General features: G+C 43.7%; 1 protein-coding gene across 2 annotated transcripts in view; it reads left to right on the top strand.

The window, feature by feature from the left end:
* Dok5 (docking protein 5) overlaps nt 1-24,799 on the top strand; it is a 147,476-nt gene that overhangs the window by 50,335 nt on the left and 72,342 nt on the right. For both annotated transcript variants that reach the window (XM_028769740.1, XM_028769741.1), the window contains exon 2: nt 20,507-20,614. In XM_028769740.1, the coding sequence (XP_028625573.1) occupies nt 20,507-20,614 (108 nt within the window). The remainder of the gene's footprint in view (nt 1-20,506; nt 20,615-24,799) is intronic.

Here is a 24,799-nt window from a genome sequence, read left to right as displayed (position 1 = left end):
AGAGAGAGAGAGAGAGAGAGAGAGAGAGAGAGAGAGAGAGAGAGCTTGATGCGCTTTGAGACCTTACACATTTGATATGATTAAGAGAAGATGGTGCATGATTTTATCTTCTGTGGTGGGAGGCACGTGACGAGGCTGCAATTGGCTCAGTAACTGTGACTTCCATCATTGATCTGAAATCACTGTGTTTAGACCTGGGTGTGCTATAGATTGTGGTTGGGTGGGGGTGAATTTCTGAGAAGGTGACACTACAGAAGATGTTGATGCTCCAGTGGCTTACAACACTCCTAATTCTGTGACACTTTAATACAGTTCTTCATGTTATCGTGACCCCATAAAATGATTGTCTTTGCTACTTCATAACTATGATTTCTCTACTGTTATGAACCACAATGTAAATACCTGATATGCAGGATATCTGACAGGCAACGCCTGTGAAACGGTCATTCAAACCCCAAGGGGGTCGGAACCCAAAGGTTGAAAACTGTTCTCTTAAGGCCTCACCTTCTTCTAGAATCATCCACTCTCACTCTGGGTACAGCTGCATAGACAAATGTTAGCAAAAATTTATACAAGAGAAGGCTTATGAAAGCACTTCAGACTTTCACTGACAGGAAGGGACAGTGATGTGCGTCTCCGTCATCTTCCCTATGGCTGCACCCAGGACACTGCAGAAATTGAACCTGAGTGGTCTCTGAAGCCTGAGGAGAATAAGGTATCCTGCTGCTTCATGTATGTTGGAGAGAGTAAGGTACACTGCCTCGTGGGTGTTGTGAAAGACTCTAGTAACCCAAAGATGCCAACAGGCACAGGCAGAAAGATGAACCAACGGAGGGGTACTGACCAGGGAACAAGAAGCCAAGCAAGACAAAAACGTTAAGAGCTGGTCTGATTCAGCTGACCAAAACGGTCTGACCTGTGGCAGTGGAGTGAGGGCCTGGTGTTCAGTCTTTGTGAAGTCATGATGAATTTTCCAGCACATCACCAAGGTAGTATTGATAATGGGAAGGTAGGGACCTGGGGCTGTCATCCCCTCCAGGTAATGACATGCTTTCCCAACAGTAGTGTTCTTGGTCACAACATGGGGATTCTGGATTTCCACCCCACCCCTAAAGAAGTGTCATTTTAATGTGGTGTGTTATAGAAGACAGCGCAGTCAGCATCACCCACAAATGATGTCAGCTCCCCACAGCGAGGAGCAAGTAGAGTACGTGGTCAGACAGAACTCCCTTTCCCAGGCAACCAGGAGAGCCTCCTTAAGCATCACCTTGTGGTTCCACATTCCACTTCCTCCCTCAGGGTGTCCAGGCGCTGCAGCCCCTGGAGCCGCTGGCTGGGATAAAGAGGAGCCCTGAGTGCTGGGGGTTGGGGGTGGGTGGGCAGGGCTGGGGGCGAGGGCGGGGGTGGGGGCAAGCGGAGCTTCTCCGAGCGTTTCAATGTTACAGCTCTTTCAGACGAAATTCAGTGAAATAGCTTGTGCTCTTTATTCAGAGTGAACGAGGGCTATATGAACTTTGGGGAGTAGGTAGGGGTTTTTGTGTGAGAGTATTTTGTTGACTGTGGCAGAGAAGCTGGGAATGGTATATTTACATGAAGAGGAATGGGGGGGGGGTTGAACCTGTAATTTGGCCATGGACCATGTGACTTTGCAGGGGTAGGGGATGCAGGGGTCCTGCTCTCCGGATAAGGTCAGGCAGAGACGAGGAAGCCCAGCTGAGCGAGACTCCTTCATTTTGCACCGAGCTCGGAGCTATCTGCACATGGTGGACTGGGGCCTTAACAGCAGGGTCTTCTAACATCACTGCTTCTTGGAGGAAATCTGGATTTCCACATCAGCTATGAGGGACACACATCCCATAAATCAGTCCATACCTTCTATCCATCCATCCGTCACGTCACGAGTAGGCAAGCTATCCAACCCCTCCCCCTTCGCAGCAATTGTAGAGAGATCTGCCTGAAACCAGTTTAATTAAGATTCAGAATCCCATACTGATGTTTCAATACAAAATTTATTTCAAATAAATAATAAAAACAACAATAATAATAACAATAAAAACATGAACCAAGTGTGGTGGTGCACACCTGTAACCCAGCACTTCAACAGTGGAGGCAGTGGGCTCAGAAGGTCAAAGTTATGCTTACGCTACATAGTGAATTCAAGGCCAGCCTGAGCTACCTGAGATCCTGCCTCAGAAACCCCAAATGGTATCAATATTGAGATGACAGAGATGATAGAATGCCTGACAAAGGCCTTAAAAGAGCCACTCTAAAATGGCCCCGTGAATATGTAGGGTCATACCAAAACATGTGGAGGAAAAAAAAATCAATAATCTCAGTAAGGAAGCAGAGTGCTCTTTCCGAGGTTTGAGACATAAAGAGAATCCAAATACAGGTTTAGACTGGAGGAAGAGGTGACTGGGATGGAAAAGGCAGTGAATGGCCTCAACAGCCAACTGGGGCAAATGGAAGAAAGGCAGAAAATAGAATTTATAGTACAGTTGAAACAAAGAGAAAATGGAATTAAAAAAAAAAAAAAACAGTTCTCAGGACTATTTAAAAAACACCGTAATATTTGACTCCCAGTGAGAGGAAAGGGCTGGAAAGACATGGTAGCCAGAAAGAAATTTACTCTTCAAGTGCTAAAGGAGACGGAGCCATCAGTGAGAATTCCATGTCTTGGGACAATAACCTCCAGGAACAAAGAGAGGTGAGGGTGTTTGCAGACAGGATGAATGAGGACGTGCCAGCAGCAGACTTCAGTCAGAAGAATAATTAACAGAAGATTGCTAAACAGAAAAGAAGCATCTTACAGAACCTGGGCACATCCACGGAGAAGAGCCCAGCCAGAAAACAGATGGGCGCATATAACTGAGTTTTCTCTTCTGAAGCTTTAAAAACCACCTCTGAAGATTGAGGTAGAAACCATAACACTCTCTGATGTAGTTCTAAATGTTTATATAGGAAATATTTAAGGCAATTATCAAGAGTTGAAGTAAATGGCATTGAACATCCTGAAGTTTATCCCAGACTATGACTTACTTTCATGCAAAAAAAAAAAAATCTGTGTGCAGATGTTAATAAAAGCTTTATTCAGAACATCTGGAAGCCGGTGGCAAGCCAGAGATCCTTGAGTGACTGACTGGCAGCAAACTGTAAAACACTGATACCTGTAACACCACCACAGGGGATCAGGCTTGGCAGAATGACCAAACCCCAAAGTTATACGCTGTATAACTATGCTCACACAAGATTCACAAAACATCACAAATGCATAAATGGTAACATGAGTGATTGCTGAAGTGTCAACAACATGGAACATGATGTCATGATGATAAAAGACAGGTGAGGTGTTTCCTGGTGAAGGGAAGAACCACTTGGATGTCTGTATCCTGGTTGTAACTTTGCACTAAGGGCGTGTGTGTGTGTGTGTGTGTGTGTGTGTATCCCCACACATGCCAACACATATGCCCGCATACCACATACATGCGCATTTAAAATGATTCATTAAATATTTTGCTTACTATCTTGGCTCATGCTTTTTCCAAGAGAAATGGCCTCTTGCAGCCATCAGAGAGTACACAATACAGAATTATGTTATCACAAATAATAATCCATCATCTGACCATTCATATGTGAATAAACCAACCCAGATCAATGAAGCCAGTTCAGATTAGAACAACAGACCACTAAGTTGCTCTAATAGCTGGTATTGGTAAGAAGCGATGTGTTGTTGGTCATTTGGGGTCATTTGTTATACATCATTAGTTATGTAACTGTTGCAGAAATTCCATCTAAGGTCCAATGAATAGGAAAGAATCAGCCATAAAAACGGAAAGGGAAGAGAGTCTGGAGGTATAGTCTTTCATTCTTGGCTAGGGAACGGATCATTTGTTGGAGTATATCTTTGTATTAACAAGGGGGTGTTGGGATTTAAACTTTGGATGTATGCATGCTAGACAAGTACTTTCTCATTCATCTATATCCCAAGCCTTCCTTTTGCTTTTTAATTTTGAGACAGATCCTCTCTTACTTGCATAGGCTGGCCTTGAACTCACTTTATAGTCTGAGTAAGCCTCGAACTTGTGGTTCCTGTGACTCAAGTAGCGTGTCTCAAGTGAAGTAGGGAAGCAGGAAATGGTAGGAGATGTACTCCAAGAAGCGGGCAGTGGTCAGGAGCGTGAGGACCAAGTGCTCTAGAATTGAGCTATATTCCAGTCCAATCATTTCTCTTTTTTTGATATTTTTAAGTTTTATTGCTATTCCCTTGCAGTGCTTAGCCTCGCAGCCTAAGCAAGAATTCAGATCGCCAGTCTGAGGGGGTTCTGGGTGGCCCCTCTCTGCTTGGTCTAGGGGCAGAAGTCCCCCCTTTTAGGTTGGGTGGAGATGGGTTTTGGAAACACCCTGTATAAAGTAACAACCTCATCTTGAGTCTCGTGGTCCTCCATAGCTAACTTATGATAATGTATCTGAGTAGGTTTTGCTACCAAATTATTTATCTGTTGTATCACAGAGTTAGTTCACCTATCTGAGGGCCAGGGACCAGCAGAAAAAAGCAAAAAGAACCCAAATAATGGTCCCAAGATGGGAGGAAATAGGGTTGACAACCTTGGAGTGGCTGAAAATCAATTCTTGTACCAGCATTCATCTGTCTCTTTCTCGCTCTGATTTTTCTTAGGGCGTTCACTACCTATTTCATGCTCTCTTTAGCCCTCCTTGTCTTGTCTATGTAAAGGCAACCTTCTTCTTTGAGGGTTGTACACAGTCAAGAGCTGTATACAGTCTTTTCTATTGTACTAGAGTAAATCAAGTCCAATAAGGATCTTTTCGATTTTAGGAGATCTCTTCAGAAGGCAAAACAAGGGATTTCTTCAGATTAGTGATGTCAATCTCTAGCTGTTTGATGTTCTTGTCAGTGGCCCTTCAAAGGTCTGAGTAGTATAAGTTCGGAGGCAAGCATCTGGATTAGAACTTCTAACAGCAGACATCACGGGTGATTCATTTTTACCTGGAAAGGAAAAAGAAGGGAATTCTCAGGGAGATTTCTCTTCCCTGGATGTAAATTGTTATTCATCGTATTTATGGTTGGGCCTGGCTTTATGAGGGTATCTATTTTTTTTCATTAATCTTTTTGGTAGCCGGTTAGCTGTGCCTTCTGTGGTATCGGACAGGCATATCAGTCCTTGGCCCCATAAGGGAACTGGGTCTGGGCCATTGCCTTTAAGGGTAAGAGGGTCCTTCCCCATATCTGTGGTAAAGTTTTGTTGGTCTTGGTGGTGCCAGAGGCAGTCAGCAGCAGATTTGCCATGAGCTTTCAGCTTTAGAGAGATAAAAGTGAACAAGGCATGATGGAGAGTATTTCAGGGGGACTCCTTCTGAGGGGGTACTGTTCCCCCTCTTTTGTTTTTAAAGCCAATTTTTCAGAGTTCTTGTAAAATCAGGGCAGAAGCGCCAACAGTCGCTCCTTCCACACTCAGAGAGTCATGAAGACCCTATTTAAGGATATATAAATCTATATTGATAATCTTTTGTCAAAGGACTGTTATAGCACCGCTGACAACTAATCAGACTATATATTATATCGATTAGTAATAGCTTCTTCTACTTTTTGTGAGATTACCTCTCTTTTGTCAATTAATTGTTGAAGAAAATTAGGGTTTACCTCTCTCTTGAGAATATTGAACAGAGACTTAAATTCTTTTGTGGAGAGCTTAAAATAGGATCTTAGCCAATTAGCAACTCCTAGAAACTTTTGAAAATAATTTAAAATAAACTCTCTTCATCTCTTTTTTTTTAGACCCTTTATCTGTGTTTTTTTTTATTGGATATTATACGTATTTACCTTTCAATGTTATCTCCTTTCCCATTCTCCCCCAAAACCCCTTATCCCATACCCCCTCCTCCTAATTTTTGTGAAGGTGTGCTCCAAACATCCTCCCAGTCCCATCTCCCTGCTCTCGAATTCCCACACAGTAGGGGATCCAAACTTTTGGGGACCATGCCCCTCCACTTTCACTGAAGTCTAACAAGGTCACCCTCAATTCCCTATACAGATGCATGAGTCCCTCCCTTTGTGCTCTCTGGCTGGCGGTTTAGACTTTGGGAGCTCTGGTTGAAACTTTTGATACTCCTTCTAGAAAGGACTAAAGCATCCACACTTTGGTCTTCCTTCTTCTATGTGTGTTTTATGTGGTCTATACGTAGTTTCTTAGATATTGTGAGCTTTTGGGCTAATATCCACTTATCAGTGAGTGCATACCATGTATGTTCTTTTGAGATTGGGTCACCTCACTCAAGATGATATTTTCCGGCTCCATCCATTTGCCTAGGAATTTTGTGAACTCACTGATTTTAATAGCTGAGTAGTACTCCACTGTATAAATGTACCACATTTTCTGCATCCATTCTTCAGGTAAGGGAATAAATAGAGAAAGAAATTAAAAACTTTTTAGAATTTAATGAAAATGATGACACATCATACCAAAATCTATAGGATACAATGAAAGCAGTGCTAAGAGGAAAATTCATAGCTCTAAGTGCCTACAAAAAGAAACTGGAGAAAGCATATACTAGCAGCTTGACAATGCACCTGAAAGACCTAGAACAAAAAGAAGCTAATACACTCAAGAGGAGTAGACGGCAGGAAATAATCAAACTCAGGGCTGAAATCAACCAAATAGAAACAAAAAGAACTATCCAAAGAAACAATAAAATCAGGAGCTGGTTCTTTGAGAAAATCAACAAGATAGATCAACCCTTAGCTAGACTAATCAGAGGGCAGAGAGACAGTATCCAAATTAATAAAATCAGAACTGAAAAGGGTAACATAACAACAGAAATTGAGGAAATTAAAAAAATCATCAGATCCTACTACAAAAGCCTATACTCAACAAAATTGGAAAATTTGGATGAAATGGACAATTTTCTAAACAAATACCAGATACCAATGTTAAATCAGGACCAGAAAAACCATCTAAACAGTCCCCAAAAGAAATAGAAGCAGTCATTAAAAGTCTCCATACAAAGAAAAGTCCGGGACCAGACAGTTTTAGTGCAGAATTCTACCAGACCTTCAAGGAAGACCTAATTCCAATTCTTTTCAATCATTTCTTTTTTTAGTATCACAAATACTCACCAGATGAGTTCTACCAAAAGGCTAGGTTTTAAGAGGACTGTCTACAATCATCCTCACATGCCTGGTTTAGTGATACACCCTAAGATAACTGGGGTTCTGTCCCTGTACACTAGAAGGTGAACATTGTGTACTTTGCTTTGTACACTGTTGTTTCTCCAAAGGTATAATGCCTACCATATGGTTGAATCTTACGAACACTTGCAGAATAGAAGAAATGGAGGCCGGCCTATATGTCGTCCTTGTTTACATGGAGATATCCATCCATATGGATATTACAGCCTGCTAGCCGCTATGGAACACTAGCTGTGTACTGAGCTGTATTATTACTACATCAAAAGTGCTAACTCAACTGGTCTACTTTTCAAGACCAGCATATAGGGGAAACAGTACTAATATATTTTAAAAGTTGTCCTAGTTAGCATCAGCTTGAAAGCCTAGGATCACCTGAAAAAATAGAGTCTCAGTTGGGTAAATGTCTTTATCAGACTGGTCTGTGGGGGGACTATTCTAATTATTAATGAAGTATGAGGGCCCAGCCAACTGTGGGCGGCACCATTCTCTAGGTAGGTGGACCTGGGCTGAGCATGATAATGAATAAGCCAGAAAGCAATCCAGCAAGCAGCATTCTTCTACGGTTCCTGCCTCCAGGTTCCTGTTCTGACTTTCCTCAATGATGGACTGTGACAAGAAACTGTTAGTCAAACAAACCCTCTCCTCCCCAGGTTGCTTCTGGTGAGGGCAAGCTACAGCAATAGTCAAGTAAAATCTTGTATATATAGCCTCACCTTTGCAATGTAGACACATCAGTCTCTTTGTTATCCAAAACATTAGGTTTATATAGATAGTTAATAAGCATGACAAACTCAGCATATCCCTTATTGCATCTGACATCGCTGTAGTGTACTTGATTTTCCATCAATATTACTGTTGCTACTCTAGTGTTCCCTTTGTTAGGATTAAACATCTTGAAATCATCCTTGCCTCTTTTCTCGCTCACACCTCATGTCCTATCCCACCAGCAAATCCTGTTGATTACTCTTTGATGACGTCTCTCTATTCTGAGAAACCCTGCGCCCTCCTTCACTTCCATTCACCCTGATTGAAGCCACTTTAGCTGTTCGTTTTCTTACTGCCATGACCAAGGACCTTACAAAGTAAGGAGGGGGAGATTCGTTTCATCTCCCTGTTTGAATGTACAGCATATCATGGCGAAGCTCGCAGCAGAATTGGTGGATTAGGAAGTAGAAAGACTGGCCTGGAAGAGGACCAATGAGGGAACAGGCAAGGTTCTTCCTCTTCCCGGAACTCACTTCCTCCATCTAGGCTCCGCCTCCCAATGTTTCCAGGCTTCCCAAGCTAGAGCTGTGTGAGCTGAGAGAATTAAAAGTTCAAGTACAGGAGCCCGTGTGGGACATTTTACTTCCAAACCACAGGAGTTACTGTAAGGCGTCATCTGCAGCAGCTTCCTAACTAGCCTCTCTACTTCGCCTGACACCTAATCACACTATCGTGCATTTAGCAGTTGGTTTGCATCACACCCAAGCAAAGCTTTCCATTTCACTTTCTTTCTCACTCACAGCAAAAGACCTAGCCTTTACAATAAGAGCTACCAAGGCTGCCCACCATGACCCACACTCAACACCTCTTGCATCTCACCAACTGTGCTATCTATCATCCCGATATGTCTGCCAAGATTCCGCTCTGACGTGCCCCGCCCCCGTTGAGTCCATCGTCTCTGCCAGCTCCTTTCCAGCGCTCACCTTCCTCTAAGAGTTACTCTGACAGCTGTTCGCAGTCCTGGTACCTCCCGCTAGCCAACTCCTTGTCTCCTATTCCTTCATAGCCCCTAGCCCCACAGGCTGCGTTGTTTGCAGAGTATAAGGTGAATATACGAGTCCGTGCACAAACATGCTCACACAGACACATGGACCACATTAACTGGAAGCCCAACCGATGCGTTAGATTCTCTCAAGTACTTATATCTATATCCCTTGTGCCTAGGCAGTGTCTAATATCTGGCAGGTACCTGATGCAGATTTGTTGAATAAATTCATGAATGGCATCAGTTTGAATTCAGTGTTTGAATTCTGTGGTTACTCAACTGTTTAGACTTTTCCAGTGGTCCATTCTCTGGGTTTTTGCTAGGAGACTTACTGAAAATAGGAGCTAGATCAATCCAGTCGATGTGCTTCTTAGAAAAAAAGTATGTTTTTTTTTTCATTTTATTGTTTGATAATTTGATACACACATACTGTAGTGGTTTGAATATGCATGGCCCAAGGAGATGTAGCCTTGTTCCAGTAAGTGTGTCACTGTTAGGGTGGGCTTTGAGACCCTCCCCTAAGCTGCCTGGAAGCCAGTCTTTTCCTGTTTGCCTTCAGAACCCTGTGCCCACATGTTTGCACCCTGTGCCCACGTTTGCATGCTTTTAAAATTATGTCCTAGGGGTGGGGGAGTCCTAGAAGTTTTATTTCTGGGTCAAGGCAGACTCATTGTGCTTCTAGAACGGTTGTGTTAACTGACACTATCAGTCAGTCCAGGGTTGCCACTGCTAATTCATTTCTTGTGAATGCTTTCTAAGTATTTCAAACTCGTTTAAAACACACTTTTATTTTTTTGATTAACCATGCCATTATTTTGCTAGTATTTTTCCTTGCGGTGAATTTAAACTGTTCCTTGATACCTACAGTAGTTTCCTCGAAATTAACATTTTTCCCTTTAAGAAAACATAGGTACGTATAGGCGATAAGAAATCTTGTTGTTTCTTCATTAATTTTTTTTTCATAAAGCACACCATTCTGAGCTAGCACATTATTCTATAAAGTGGGATTGGTAGCAGCCCACAAATTAGGCCTTGGGGAATACTGAAGAGCCCCTCTTGTAAGCTTTAGGTACCAACTTCTGAGGGTCCGCACAAACAAACCGGGAGAGAGAGATGAGATAGCATACTCACAAGACCCAGCTTTCTACTGTCACTCATAGGCCTGGAAATAATTTCTGTCCTGGTCTTAGCCACATTTCAGGCCGGTATGAGTTTGTCACAGGAGAATGTACAGTTCCTGGCCGGCAGGACAGAGAGAACTTACTGCTGGGTTCAGTCCTGTTCCAGGTGTCTCCTACTTTACATTCCTCTCCCTTGATTTCCATATCGTGTGGGCCAATCACATCTTCTATGAATGTTTCCGGGCAATGCAGGGAGCGCTTTGGAGTTCAGCATTTTATCTGTCTTAATTGGACAGACGAACTGACTTTGGGAGGATACAGTCAGCCAGAGGGAAGGGCAGGGTATGCTTAGGCAGCCCAGGTGATCATCTGTAGGCGGAGTCTGTCAGCCAGGACACTAAGCTTGTTGTTGCCATGGTGACTGTGGGAGCCACTGAGGCTGAGCATCGGTGAGGCAAGAGCAGATACAGAAAGTGGAGAAGTTGCCTGTAGTACTTCTCGACCTCTTGTGTCAGTAGCAGTGCATGCTTGGACCTTCGGACTTCTGCCAAGAATCCTGACTGAAGGAGAGCACGAGAGAGTGTGAAGCCTCGTCAAAGCAAGCACTTCTTTCACACGGCTGGGAGATTTGGGGGTCCTGGATTAACATCTTAGGCCTTCAATTTCAGAAACGCTCCCTTAAAACTCAAGTTAGTGCCGGCGAACTTGAAGTCAAAACTCCAACTGTACACAGAAGACGGCGAGCTGGGAAGATGGTCCAGATGAAAGCACCCACGGTTACAGCTAGATTTCTCTTTTTAGAGCTGATGAGCAGATGTTCGCTTCTTGTGCGCTGTTTGACCCTTGCATCAGATTACGCATTGCTTGCGGTTTAACTTTTCTAGGGAAATTCTGACGTCCATGTTAACAGTTAAAAGTTGACTTCTGGCTCATTTCGAGTAGCTTCAGGACTCTGGGTAGATGTTTAGAGGTCACTCTTCCTGTGCCAGCATGCCCCCTCCCCCCAGTAACGCAGAGTTGGTATTTTTCGTGTCACAAAGCATTGCCAGGAGAATTCATTGAGAAAATGGATCCAGAAGGGAGAGCTTTCTGCAACAGGTAGAGGAGGAGTTCAGAGGACGTTAGCTATTGGTATTCATATTCTGGATGAGGAAAACACTTGATTTGTGTGTGGGAACTTTAAAAGAAATGGGGAAGGGTAGGAGAAAAGAGACTAATTCAAGATTCTGTGGCTGAGGAAGTGTTTTTAAAGTTAGGATAATGCTTGGGGAAGAGGAAGATGATGAGAATGCAGGAAAGAAATGCTGGCAAAATGTAAAACAACTGTGATCTACCCCCTCACCCTACGTACAATGTGAACTTTAGCCTCCTAGAACAAAAGAAATATGAAAAGCCCAGCACTACCATCCCACCGTATTGAAAAGAACAGTGCTTCAATCACACAGGAGGAGGCAATCTTCAATGGTGTCTACACTGAGTCTGGGACAGCGATTCTAGCCTTCAGTATGGACATTAGACATTCAGTGGGAGAGATTTAAGAAACCCCAGGCTAACATTTTAATACAAGTTTAGTAATGTAGGATTTTGACTTGCGGCAGATGTAGAATAAATGGGATTCTTACACAAGGCCTGTGCACCTCTGTTTCCCCAAGCAGAGACTTGCCTGGTAGTGCTTTATGCTCATCAAAGATGGCCCAGAGCTAAGACTTGAAAAGTTCTTCCACAGAGAGATCAATAAATCAAGGCTCACAACCCAGATCTGGCCCACCATAAGTCGGGAGGCTGAAGCAGTGGCTCAGAAGTTAAGGGCGCTTTCTGCTCTTCCAGGGGACCTGGGTTGGGTTGTTTGGAGTTTACAAATGAGCTTCTCTAAGTTAGGGGCCTTGAAGATTCTTGCAATGGTTATTGTCTTAGTTACGGTTTTTACTGCTGTGAACAGACACCATGATCAAGGCAGTTCTTATAAATGATAACAGTTGATTGGGGGTGACTTACAGGTTCAGAGGTTCAGTCCATTACCATCAAGGTGGGAGCATAGCAGCATCCAGGCAGACATGGTACGGGAGTTGCTAAGAATTCTACACTTTGCTCTGAAGGAAAACAGAAGATTGGTTTCCAGGGAGCTAGAACGAGGGTTTTAAAGCCCATTCCTACAATGACACACTTCTGACAACAAGGTCACACCTACTCCAACAAGGCCACACCTCCTAAAGGTGCCACTCCTTGGGCCAAGCATATACTAACCATCATATTCATCTTCTTCTAACATGAGATCTCAGATCACCTGCTAACCTCGGGCAGTGTAAATGAGTCCTTTTTATAGTTGTGACCAAGGTTGCCTGAGAGAATATCACAGAATGGTTGATCCTGATCAGCCAAGCCCTGATGTCAGTCATCTCCCAGAAGCTTATGAGCTGACAGCCAAGTGTCCAGTATGCAAGCCTGTAAGACACACTTCATATTCTGTCCATAGCATGGTGATTCCCATTATTTCTTCTTGAAGAGCTTTGGCAATATCGGCTGACAACTTTGGTTGCTGACTGGGGGAGAAGGGTGCTGACATGGAGCCCAGTGGTGTTAGTGAGCATCTCACATAGTGAGACTATCCCATTATTAAAAATAAATACAGAGAATAACTGATCCACACTCAGAAGCAGAGGCAGGAAGATTGTCTAGGAGTTTGAAGCCAGCCAGGGTTACATGGTGAAAACCCTCAACCCAACACCTCAGTATTAGGAGATCTCAATCTCATGAAATCTCTTCGACACCAAATTCTTCGCCAAGAATACGTTTATCATTAACTACTAACTGTTAATGGTGGTGAATCCTCTCAGGTGAATGTCTAGTTCTCAGAAGAGAGTGAGAGTAGCAGGTGGAAATGGAAATTCAACTTTCTGATGCCCACATTGTATTTCACCTTCAAGGTGTGCCTCTGGAACTCAAGATGGCAACCAACATGTGTCAAATACCATGGAATGGCCCTTGTTGGAAATATTTCATCCCTGAGTCTCATCACTAATGAAGAATTTTCTTTTTATAAAACTTGTATTTATTTATTTTTATCCATCCATCCATCCATCCATCCATCCATCCAATGAGTGGAGTGTAGCTTACACAAGTGGAAATCTTTCAGGACTCAGTTCTCTTCTCCCACCACTTGGGTCCCAGAGGTCAACCTTAGGTCATTAGACTTGGGAGCAAGGGGTCTTTTTCCAATGAGCTGTCCTGTCAACACCAACTCATCTTGGAAAATTCCATGTTGTCAGTCCCAGGTGTGGGTCATGGCACTGTCTGCAAAAGCAATCCAATTAACTCCTGGCCTTGGCCTGGAATTAAAAAGTCAGTATGTGGTGAGCTCACTGGATGGTAAACTGACATGGTCTCATCACTGTGGGTTCTGATCAGCAGACATTGTCTAATCTCTAGGACTCTGCATGGTTGAGAGTTCTCATGAGTGAGACTGGACCACACTTGGAGCCTCTGATGGACAACAGAGAGCAAAGGAAGGCTCTGGAACCCACTCACCCTTGTGACCTTCTGTACTGGTTAGTTACAAAGGAAGTGCTGGCAGGATAGACTTTGTCATTCCAATTTGCTCTTTCTCATTCCACAGGCAGACAGGGTTCTCATTTCCTGAATGACAAATGGATTTTAACCTATATTCAGAGTTAATTTACAGCTGTGTTATACTGATTTTTTTTAAAGATTTCATTTGTTAAAAATTATGTGTATGTATGTATCTCTGTGTTGGATATGTGTGCAGTTCCTAAGGAGGCCAGGAGAGGGCATTAGATCCCTTGGAACTGGAGTGATAGGCTGGCATGAGCCTTCCTAGGTGGGTACTGGGAACTGAACCCAGGTTCTCTGTAAGAGCAACAAAAGCTCTTTAATCTCTGAGCTGTTTCTTCAGCCCCGTGTATGACTTATGTTACATCATTGGTGCTGTTATATTGTTATAATGTGCTTTTGTGCCTTTAGTGTTTAATAAAATGAAGAGAGGGGCACAGAGTGAGAAACAAAAATCCCCCAACCTGCATATCAAGGGGTCAAAGATGGCACTCTCACCAGATGAGCTGAAAATGATGAATCTTCCACTTGCATGCAACAGTCTTTGGAAGAGATCCAGGCAAATCCTGGTCCAACTGAGAAAATGAACTGATCTCTAAAGTTAAAAGTGTTCTCATTAAATGAGTGTGTCTGGAAAGTGGAGACACATTTAGGAAATTGAAAAATATCCCTTTTACTGAAAGTATCTTTTTCTTGCAGTGGGAAAAGTTATTTATTTATTTATTTATTTATTTATTTATTTATTATTTATTCATTTAATTTTTACATACCCTCTAGAATGTTCAGTTTCTAAGTACATTTCAGAGGTATGTGAAAAAACCAGAGGTTTCCAGTAATAGGAAGACAGTAAGAAACCTCCTGCACACATTTGATTTGAATGAGCAAGTGACAGTTATTGCTGCCGCTGTAACTGCAGTCCTTGGTAGCTGTACAATTTTAGGGAGCCAGTGGACTCATCTGCTCCTCAGACTTAAGTGGATCTTGATAGGACTTCCTGCCAACAGTTCAGAATACTAATTTTCATGCATGGCGCTCCACCCTGAAAAGGACTTTTGTGCTCAAATCTTACCTGTCGCTTTACTTGTCTTCTTATTGTTGTTTAGTATTTTATCAGACTGTGATTTAATGACCAGAAATAGAGGGTGCAGGGGTGGGGCAAGGGGGAGATTGGAGAATATAGACATTAGATTTAGAACGATCTATAAACATTCTTACATTGTCCGTTTAACAATCAAACATTTTGTTTTGACCTAGGCTCTCACTCTGTAGCCCTGTTGGCTGGGAACTCCCTATATAGACCAGGTTGGCCTTGAACTTACAGAGATCTGCCTGCCTCTTCCTCCTGAGTGCTGGGATCAAAGGTGTGTTTTTTTTGTTTTTGTTTTTGTTTTAGCGTGACTGGCAGCATTCATTCTAGATGTAGTCATAGATGTACATTTAGTTATAGATTTATGCTATACAAAGATCCTTTACCTTTTACCTAGCTTCCCTGGAAATAAACTCCTCCCAAAATTCAGAGGAATATAAATAAGGTGCTGAGATTGATATAATCAAATTACAGAATGGTTTCTCACGTCCAGAGCTCCATAGACCCCATGGAGCCAATCCTGTTTCCCTTCACCGCTTGTGTCTACCGCCAACTACCACTGTAGCTGCTTCTTGGCTCTGTAATTTTGTATGTTGGGAATATGGCTAGAGATGTAGAAGTATTTTTCTTGTAGGACATCTAGAATGTACGGGGTTTGGGGTTCCAGCTGAGTGTAAAGTGTTAGTACGACTTATGTTTTCTCTTTCTGTGTATGAGTGTATATTGCGTATGTGTACATGTGTGTCCTGGCGGGCATGTCTGAAGACAGAGGACGGAGTTGGCTACCCTGATGTGTCTCTGCCTCATGCCCTTGAGGGAGAGAAGAGTCATTGACTGAACTCTGAGTGAGGCAAGAAGCAGCAAGCTCCAGCAATCCTCCTGTCTTTACCCCCAATAGCACTGGGATTGTAGGCACCCATGATGACACACCTCAAATTTTACATGGATGCTGAGGATTTGAACTCGTCCTTTGCATTGAAAGTGTGAAAGTATTCTTGCCCAGTGAGCCACTTTCCCAGCATGTTTGCTTTGTTCATTCAGCCTCATTCTCTGGAGAGACACCCAAATTGTTACCCATAGCAACAAGTCATTGTTTCTATTGCTAGGTAGTATTCCAGATGTAGTGCTGCCCACTGAAGTCCATGGGGTCCTTCCTAGATTTCAGCTGTCCTAAATAAAACTGCTGTGGATGTACAATATAGTTTATTTTTATGTATATATAAGTGCAATTCTGTATAATAGATTGCTAAGAGTGCAAAATAAATAAGTAACGTAATTGTCTTAGCTAGGCTTTTATTGCTGTGAAGAGACACCATGACCTAGGAAACTCTTATAAAGGCAAACATTTAATTGAGGCTGGCTTACAGGTTCAGAGGTTCAGTCAGTTGTCATTATGGTGGGAAGCATGACAGTGTGAAGGCAGACATGGTGCTAGAGGAGCCGAGAGTTCTATAACTTGATGCAGGCAGCCAGGAGGAGACTGTTATCTGCACTGGGCAGAGCCTGAGCATAGGAGTCCTCAAAACCTATGACACACTTCCTCCAACAAGGCCACACCCGCTCAAACAAGGCCACACCTCATAACAGTACCACTCCCTGTGGGCCAAACATTCAAACACATGAGTCAATGGGGGCAAACCTATTCAAACCTCCACAGTAATATTTTTTATTTATTTTAATTTTTCTTTTTTTTTTAAGAGTTGGCAATGTGTCTCAGGGGTAAAGGCAATTGTTCCCTTACTTAATGACCTGAATTCAATTCCTGGAGCCTACACAGTGGAGGAGAGAACCAATTCTCACAAGTTGTCCCTTGACTTCCACATGTGTACCCTGGGAGTATGTGCATGTGTGTCTGCACACACACACACAGACACACACAGACACACAGACACACACACAGACACACACAGACACACACACAGACACACACAGACACACACAGACACACACAGACACACACACACACACACACACACACACACACACACACACGGTTCAAAGTGCGCCGTGGTCGCCGCTGAGGCAGTCCTCAGAGCTGCAGCTCAGGCCTCCCAAGGCGGAGGTCCCAGCTAACGGTTCAGTCTCGCTAGTGCCGCGGAGCAGTCCCCGTGGTTGCAGAGGAGAGAGGGAGCCCGGCGGACGGCTGGGACAGGGAGAGCGGGGACCTAGCGTGCCCGGAGGCCTTGGCTGAGTCCCGGGGCAGCCCACAAGGGCTCAGGACGTGGGGAGGGGGGCAGCCTGTGAAGGCTCGGGTACACGGGGACCGGATGGCCACTGCTAGGGAGCGCAGGGAGAGAGCCCCGTAGACCACTAGAGCAGGGAGTGCGAGGAAGGCTTTCCAGGGTGCGAGTTTCCCACTTGCACAAAGAGAGTCCAGAGTTCCAGGAGACACATGGAATCGAAGATACAGAAGTTTTATTGACCATGATGATGTATCTGAATGGTGGTGCTCTCCCACAAAATGCCAGGAGGGGCTCCATTATATTGAGGAGGGGGGGAAAGGTGGGGCTATGGAGATGAAAATTTAGATATCTATGCCCGGGCCTTTAGGTAATTCATTAATATGTAAATCTTGAGGCAGAGACCTGTTTCACGCCCTCTACCTATACCTTACGTGACCCACTGCATGTTAGGTCTCTGGGTTCTGGGGGCATGGCCAAACACCCCGGGATTTCTACAGCCACTCCCCCCCCCACTTACACACACACAAGTAAATAAATAGTGAAGTAAGAGTACAGGCATTGTTCATACATTATTTGTAGCTCTTAAAGACAATCCTACCTTCTTTTACAGAGTGGCTAAGCCACTTTTAGCTCATTTTAAACATCAGTGGTGTGTTGCTGAAGCAAAGTCTCCATGTCATGTTGAGGATTTGATGGAGATGTCTTCCGTGTCTGTTACTGTCATCATCATCACGACCACCACCACCATCATCACCATCTTATTCTGTGTGCGGTGATAACCTGTTGCACTTGCAGCTTAAACATTCTCCATTCATAAAGAAATGAATAGCTTCTGATGTGCTTCTAAGCTGCCTGAGTATCTACTCCAATGACACGCTTTATATGCCTTCTCATCATTTGGCTTTTGTCTTTGTATCGCTAGATCACTGGCTGTTTTCTGGTTGAGCATATCTTTTCCAGACATGGTCCTTGGTCAATGACATGGTATGCACATGTTTTCTCTCCCTCTCCAGCTCGTGTTTCCATCCCTTAAATAGGCTCTTTCACAGAGCAGTTTTAATTTTGACAAAGTCCAGTCTTCAATCTTGGTGTGCTCTGGGCACAGACCTAGATCCCCAAGAGCTGGAGTTTTATAAAGTTTTGAGCTAGAAATATGGCTCACAACTGCCTGTAACTCCAGCTCTAGGGCTTCAGTGACCCCTTCATCCTCTGAAGACATGGTACACATGTGGTATATAATCATATATATGCATACGTATGTCATCATATGCATGCACACATATAAATAGAACGAAAAAGTATTTTCAAAAGCTCATCCTTTTATTTGTAAGTCTGCTTCCAGTTACTTTCTGTGTATAGCAAGTGTTCTAACGCTTAAGTCAATATGAGAACCTCCCCCTCTCTCTCCCCTGCCTGGACTCTCTCCCTTTCCTCTCTCTTTCTCCCTATGGATGTCCATTTGTCCCCATTCCATTCCTTGAGAGGTTATTTTGTTCAACTAAGTTGCTGTTCCAATTTGTCTTCGGGTTCTTACATTCCTTGGAAGAGCCAGTGACCGTGCAAGATGGAAGCTGGTAGAACTGACTTGTGCTGTCTTCATACTTCTGGGTATTTAAGAAGTAACAAGATTCTGAGGTTGGGAGGATGAGGGTGGCCCAGGCAGCCAATCACTCGCTCTGCAAGGGTCGCGACATCACGTCCCTCCCCAGCCTAGCTGAAAACTGTGAGGTGACCGTTTCCTAAACATCGGAGGTGTGCTGCCTAAGCAGGTGCTTCTCCACCTGTGTTCACACATGTGGTTGCAGTCATGGTGTCGGGGAGGCAAAGGCAGGAAGGTCCTGAGACTCGTTGGCCCTCCAGTCTAGCAGAATGTGTGAGTCTCAAAGAAAGTGCATAACACCAAAGGTTGCCATTTGGCCTCCACAATTTGCATATCTGTACCTACATGCACATGTTAAAATATAAATTCCATTTATATTTTATTTAATTCTGATCAATTCATCTTATTAATTCTATTTAATTCATCAGATTAAATTTTATTATGCAAACAAAATGCCCAGACCTATTCTTTCAATCCACAGAAAATACCATTAACAACCTTATGTTTTCTTTATCCTTCTTTGTGCATTTTAATATTATGATGATTGTGACATTGAGCTTTTATTTTGTTACTCCCGTAACACACCACGAACATTTCCCATGCCACTAGAAATTCCTCTGACACTTGGTTTGAGTGAACTACCGAGGCTACGTGCTCCTGGATTGCCTGTGTATGACAAGCATGGCATAATTTGCTATCAAACATCATGTATCACATCTATATGGCTGGAGTTTCTAATACAGTGATGATACAGTCCTTATAGCTGTATAACATTGTATTACATGTGAGAGGTGTACATCGTAACGTGTACCACACCTGTAGGATTTATCACAGCTACCTCCACTTTCATCTTTTATCTCGCGACTATTCTACATATGTATATATTGTACCTTGACCGTATCTATCCCCAGCCCCTCCAATTTCTTGTGACACCCTGCAGGATGCTATCCATCTCCCGGCTACTTTCATGACCTCTCCTCACTTTTGTAACCTTCTGAGTCCAATGACTGCTGTAAGTGAGACTGTTGACAGGTCTTGCTGGCTTGATCTCATGCAGCCATGTCATGTCCAGAGGATAGCACTTAACAGCAATCCTCCCACCCTCTTTCTCTGACTGTCTTTCCATCCCCTCTTCCACGATGTTGCCCAAGCTCTGTCGGGGCAGGGCGATTGATACGGATGGCTTGTTAAGGCCGGGAACTCAATCATTTCTTATTCTCAGCCATTTGACTAGTTACGTTACGAGTCTTGCGCTGCCATTGACTGCAGAGAAACCCAGATCCATAACTATCAACACTTAGAAGGGCATTGGCATCATAACCGTTCAGGTTCCTTCCTAGAGGCAAATACGCTTAGCTTTAGCACCGTCTAGCTCTCTAGATGAGTGAGGTGGGCTAAAGTATCCATAATAGAAGCAAGGTGACTTTGCCGCTCCTTATTGATGAAGATTAAGTCATTTCTAATTTTTGTTATTATAGATAATAAAATCCTACCATCTCTTCAGTGGCATCAGACACTCCTTTGATCCTAGATTCTGACCTAAGCTTCAGAAAAGAGTGGATTTATCTCTTTATCCCACCTGAAATGAGGCAACTCATGTATGTCGAGTCCCTGGGACTGGTGGATGGAAGGTGTATACCAAGATCTAGACAGTAGCAAGCCAGATGCTTTATCCATCTGTCAGACGCTAGTGGATTTTTATTTCTGGAACTTTGCACTGGAATATAATAGAGATCCCATCTCAAAACGTGGAGGGATTGGCCCTGGCATACTTACTTATTTTGATTCCAGTAATTGTCTGAAACACATAGTTTGTTCATTCTACACACACACACACACACACACACACACACTCTTTTCACCTTCCCAAATCAGCATTCATTTCAGCGTTCAAATATTTCACAGGTAAAAACACCAAAAAGAAAACGTTTAAATGCAAATGTCAGAAGCAGTCGAGTCTGGGGATGCTGAATTGATGTTGTGTTTCCTTCTAGATTTATCAACGATGCTGGTTAGTGTTCAAGAAAGCTTCGAGCAAGGGTCCAAAAAGACTGGAGAAGTTCTCAGACGAACGGGCCGCATACTTCAGGTGTTACCACAAGGTAAGTGCCTGCGCTCTACCTCTTCAGACACTGGGTTGGAGGGAGGTGGATTAAACTTACTGGGAAAGCATACACAAATTACTGACAAAGATCATTATCGGTTTTTTTTTTTATGTGAGCAAAATATCTGTAATGCAAGATATTTACTCGATACTCATTTTTTAAAAAACTGTTCCTGTGGTTTTGTTTTTCTTTGTTCTTGAGAATTTTGTGCGTGTATCTCATGAAACCTGATCACAAGTGTTTAGTGCTCCAATGGCAGTGTGAATCTGAGGGAGACCGAGGTCCCGTGCAAGAGCCAGCTTTATTCAGAGCATCAGACCATTTATACTCCGAGAGTTAAGGAGACACACATGAGTAAGGTGTTCAATCTCAAGGACAATCCATGTGTGGAAAATCATGGTTTCCCATAGAGGCATATGAATCACAACAGCTAAAGTAAAACCCCTCCTACCCACTACACCTGGGAGGGTCACAAAAACACATCCCAAGAACAGTTCTGTGCTTTGAAGAAACCGAGGTCACAAGGTGCTTGGGGTGCTCTCTTGGGGCTTTCTCATAAGCACTCAGAATTCTCATGTTATCGCATTCTTGGACAGTGTTCTGACAATGTCTACCCCCATTCCCTGTCCAACTCCCCTATGCCACCCAGAACACACAATCCCCATTCCACATCTTTTTTTTTTTTTTTTAACTAATCCACTAAATCCATTGAATGCTACCCATTTGCTCATGGTGTAGAACCAGCCACAGGAACATAGAAAACTGGGTCTGGGCCTCTTTGCCCTTTAGAATTTTGTGTAGAACCAGTAGAGACTTGTCAGTACAGAACCTGGCTCTCTTTTCTATGCAGTTCTTACACAGGCCCAGTGTTGTCTTCCTTGTACATGTTCACACAGTGTTAGAAAGCAGTGGTGTGCTCCCAACCCTTGTATAAGCTCTAAAGCCAATCCCTCTGACCCCGTTCTACAGGACTGGGAACGCAGTCAGGTCCATCCAGATTCATTGGGTGCATATCGGTTTCTGCAGAAAACAACACTAAAGGCATGACTTGATTTGCTTGCTTGGGAGGCCTTACCTTCCAAAGACCCAAGCAAGGTAGCTTCAAAGACCCAAAGCAGTATTGGTTCATACGTTGTACAAATAATATAGAATTGAGATTTCCATCAAGTGTGGCCATCCGCAGCTTGTCGTGGGCATCTCTTTGCAGTCCTCTCATTTCCTAGGTCCTTGTGACCTTTGTGGAAAGAGTTCAAATGAGTCAAAGTAAACAGAAGAAGACGGACAATGGTTTATTTCAGAGTAAAGTGAGACACTCTCAAGGGATATTAGTCGGCCATGGCCAGAGGGACTCTGATGATTTACGCTGTACACAGGGGTTGTACTCTTTCTAAAGCATCCGGGACAGTCAGAGTTCCCCTATAGATGCTTTTCTCCACATGAGGATTAGATTGGCAGCACATATGGACTAACTCTTAAGGGAGACAAAACAGCATGCTTTTGCCCTTTATTGTAAAGCCTTCAGTAGGCAGTACTATTGTGACGTTCTCCTTAATTTTGAAGTCACGTCTCTGCCCAGCGTCAGAGATGAGGTAAGCTCCCCCTGTGTTGACCATGATCAGAGGTCTGCAATTTCAATTTCTGGTTTTATAAGAGGGGTGGGATGTGTACCCTCACAGACTTTCAAAACATTCAGTGTCTGTTACCTAGTGATCTCTTCTCTTCAGAACCTCACCCAGCCTCCTGGTTTACAATTCTTTACTGTGTGATCAGCATGTGTTGCCACCCATGCGCTTCTGTATAAAGCTCAAAGTGTTTCCAGAAATAATTCATTCTTCATGAGCCCTCTACTACTTTCCTGGCTACAGGAAAACAAAAGAGAACAGGAGAGTAAGAGTTTGCAATTGCTGGAAGGTATAAATGCACGCAACAGAAGGAAGAAAAGTGAGGACTGCTTCGTAGGTCTTTCCGATTTTGTCGAGTATCAGCTCACGGTGAAGGCTGTGTGTCTGAAGTGTGTGGAGACTCCAGAGACTTCCCACAGCCCCTCCTGACACTTCTGGGAAGCAAGAGCTGAACTGGCTCTTGCTGACCCACTGGGGTTGGTATGACATCACTTTCCTCAGGCAAATCCTCATAGTGGCTTGTGGGACCTCAGCGTCTGAGTTCCCATGGGCTGTGAGACCTCCTAGCTCAGTGTTCACAATCTCATCTTACCCTGCTCTGGGGCTCCTGGCATCCTAGTCTTTCCACACGGCCCACCCTTGTATTTCCCTTTTTCTGGGAGTCTGTTACTCCTGGACATGCACCCACACAGCTCACTTCTTTTTAGTTCAGTGACTCTTCAAATTCCTCCTAGATAAAATTTTTCCTCAGCCCTGTTATTTAGAGTGGAACTCATTAAGCCACTCCCTTCCGGTCTCCTTCGAGCTTCCTACTGTGGACGCTCTCTCTCTCACGTGGTGTCTCCCAGTGCCTCCTCCCACATCAAACAAACTCCACAGTCCCACAGGCTTCGTGTGAATGGATGCGAGTGTCTCTGTTAATTCTAAATGCCTAACACAGAACAGACAACTTAGTACTTCCTAAGGACTAAGAGTAAAATTTTTCAAAGAGCCGCCTGAAACTAGGAAAAGGAATTTTTTATTTGGAAGACATTGGTCGTGGTGACCGGACCTGAAAGTGCCGAGGACTTGGACATTTTAGAGAAAGTTTAGGACTGATTCAAATGCTACACCTGCGTGGGCTGAAAAGGTCCCTTTGACGGGGAGGGGAAGCTGAGGACACACTCCCTTGCCCTACTTTGGATTTCTACCTGCTGGCTTGCGGATTTAGTATGCAGATCTTTGGGAAACTTGGTACATTGGGTTCTCTTTCATCTGTAATCATCATTAACCAAAGTTCAAAGCCCTAGCAGTAAGGGGGAATTATCTCTATTAAGCCTCCGCGCCCTTGATGAGCTACTGGCTTCTATTCTCTCGCTTTACTCTCTCAAATCTGATGTCTCTAATATTAACCTCTTGGGGGTACAGAAGTAATTCCGAGACATGCTTTTTTATCTAAACGCTGTATAATTTATGAATCTTGATAATAAAATACCAAGGTTATAAGTAGCACGCTGTGACCAGATTTCAGAATTTATTCCAATGTAAAGAGATTTCTAGAAGACACTGGGAAATGCATATTATGCTCTTTGATCAACAGAGCCATGGCATGGGGTCTGAGGACACAGCCTTCTGGCAGAAATGACTGTTTTGTGTATCTGAATCCTTTCTGGAGTTTTAACGTGAAAGTCGACTGGAGAATTTTGAAACTTTGTGTATGCTTCACCGAGCACACAGTTAAAGGTGATATTTCTCCTGGGAAAATAAATATAAGAATACAAGATGCAAAAGGAAAAAAAAACATTTTTCACTTCTTAGCCTCCATCCTGAAGTTCCTCCCCTGGAGCACCCTGAGCTGTCTGGGATGCCCTGAAACTGATTAATCTTAATTTTGGCAATGTGAGGACTCCAATGACTTTAGTCATCCCTGCCCTTCCTCTGAAATGCAAACACCCTGTCTTCATTCAGGAAGGCAAGTGGCTGACGTTGACCAGGAAGCTCAGGTTTCTTAAACGTTCTTTGTTTTGTGGGGGATGGATGAGAATCAGGGCGCACTCCAGGGTGGAAGGGACCGCTCAGCTGTTTGACTGGGAGGTCTTGGCTTTGTCTGTGTCTATCCTGGTGTGCATCTCTTATGTAGCTGTAACTGCTCGCCTTCCACTCCCCCACTCCCTCCCCTTCCTACTTCCCCCTCTACTGTTCTCTCCTCCTCTCTCCTGCCTTCCGTCTCCTCCTCTCTCTTTCCCTTCCTTCCCTCTTGCCTGCCTTCCTTCTCCCTCCCTTCCCCATCTCTCTTTCCCCCTTCCTTCCTCTCTCCTGCCCTTTTTCAATCCTCCCGCCCACATGCTCTTACCCTATCTTCTCCTCTTCTTCTTTTATTCTGAGCATTTCATAGAACAAATAAATTCTATTCTGACAAACGCCACGAGGAACAGAATGCTTGTACACATGCCCTCATTTATCAATGTCCACTGGGCCCACTAATGCGGAAGCAGTGAACAGCAAGGGATCACTGTCCCAGTGCACAAGAGTACACACACACATACACACACACATACACACACACAGACACACACACACA

This window comes from Grammomys surdaster, unplaced genomic scaffold (genome assembly GCF_004785775.1).
Source record: "Grammomys surdaster isolate TR1022 unplaced genomic scaffold, NIH_TR_1.0 193, whole genome shotgun sequence".
Taxonomy (NCBI): Eukaryota; Metazoa; Chordata; class Mammalia; order Rodentia; family Muridae; genus Grammomys; species Grammomys surdaster.
The sequence above is the reverse complement of the archived record's forward strand: the minus strand, read 5'-3'. Positions and strand labels throughout refer to the sequence as shown.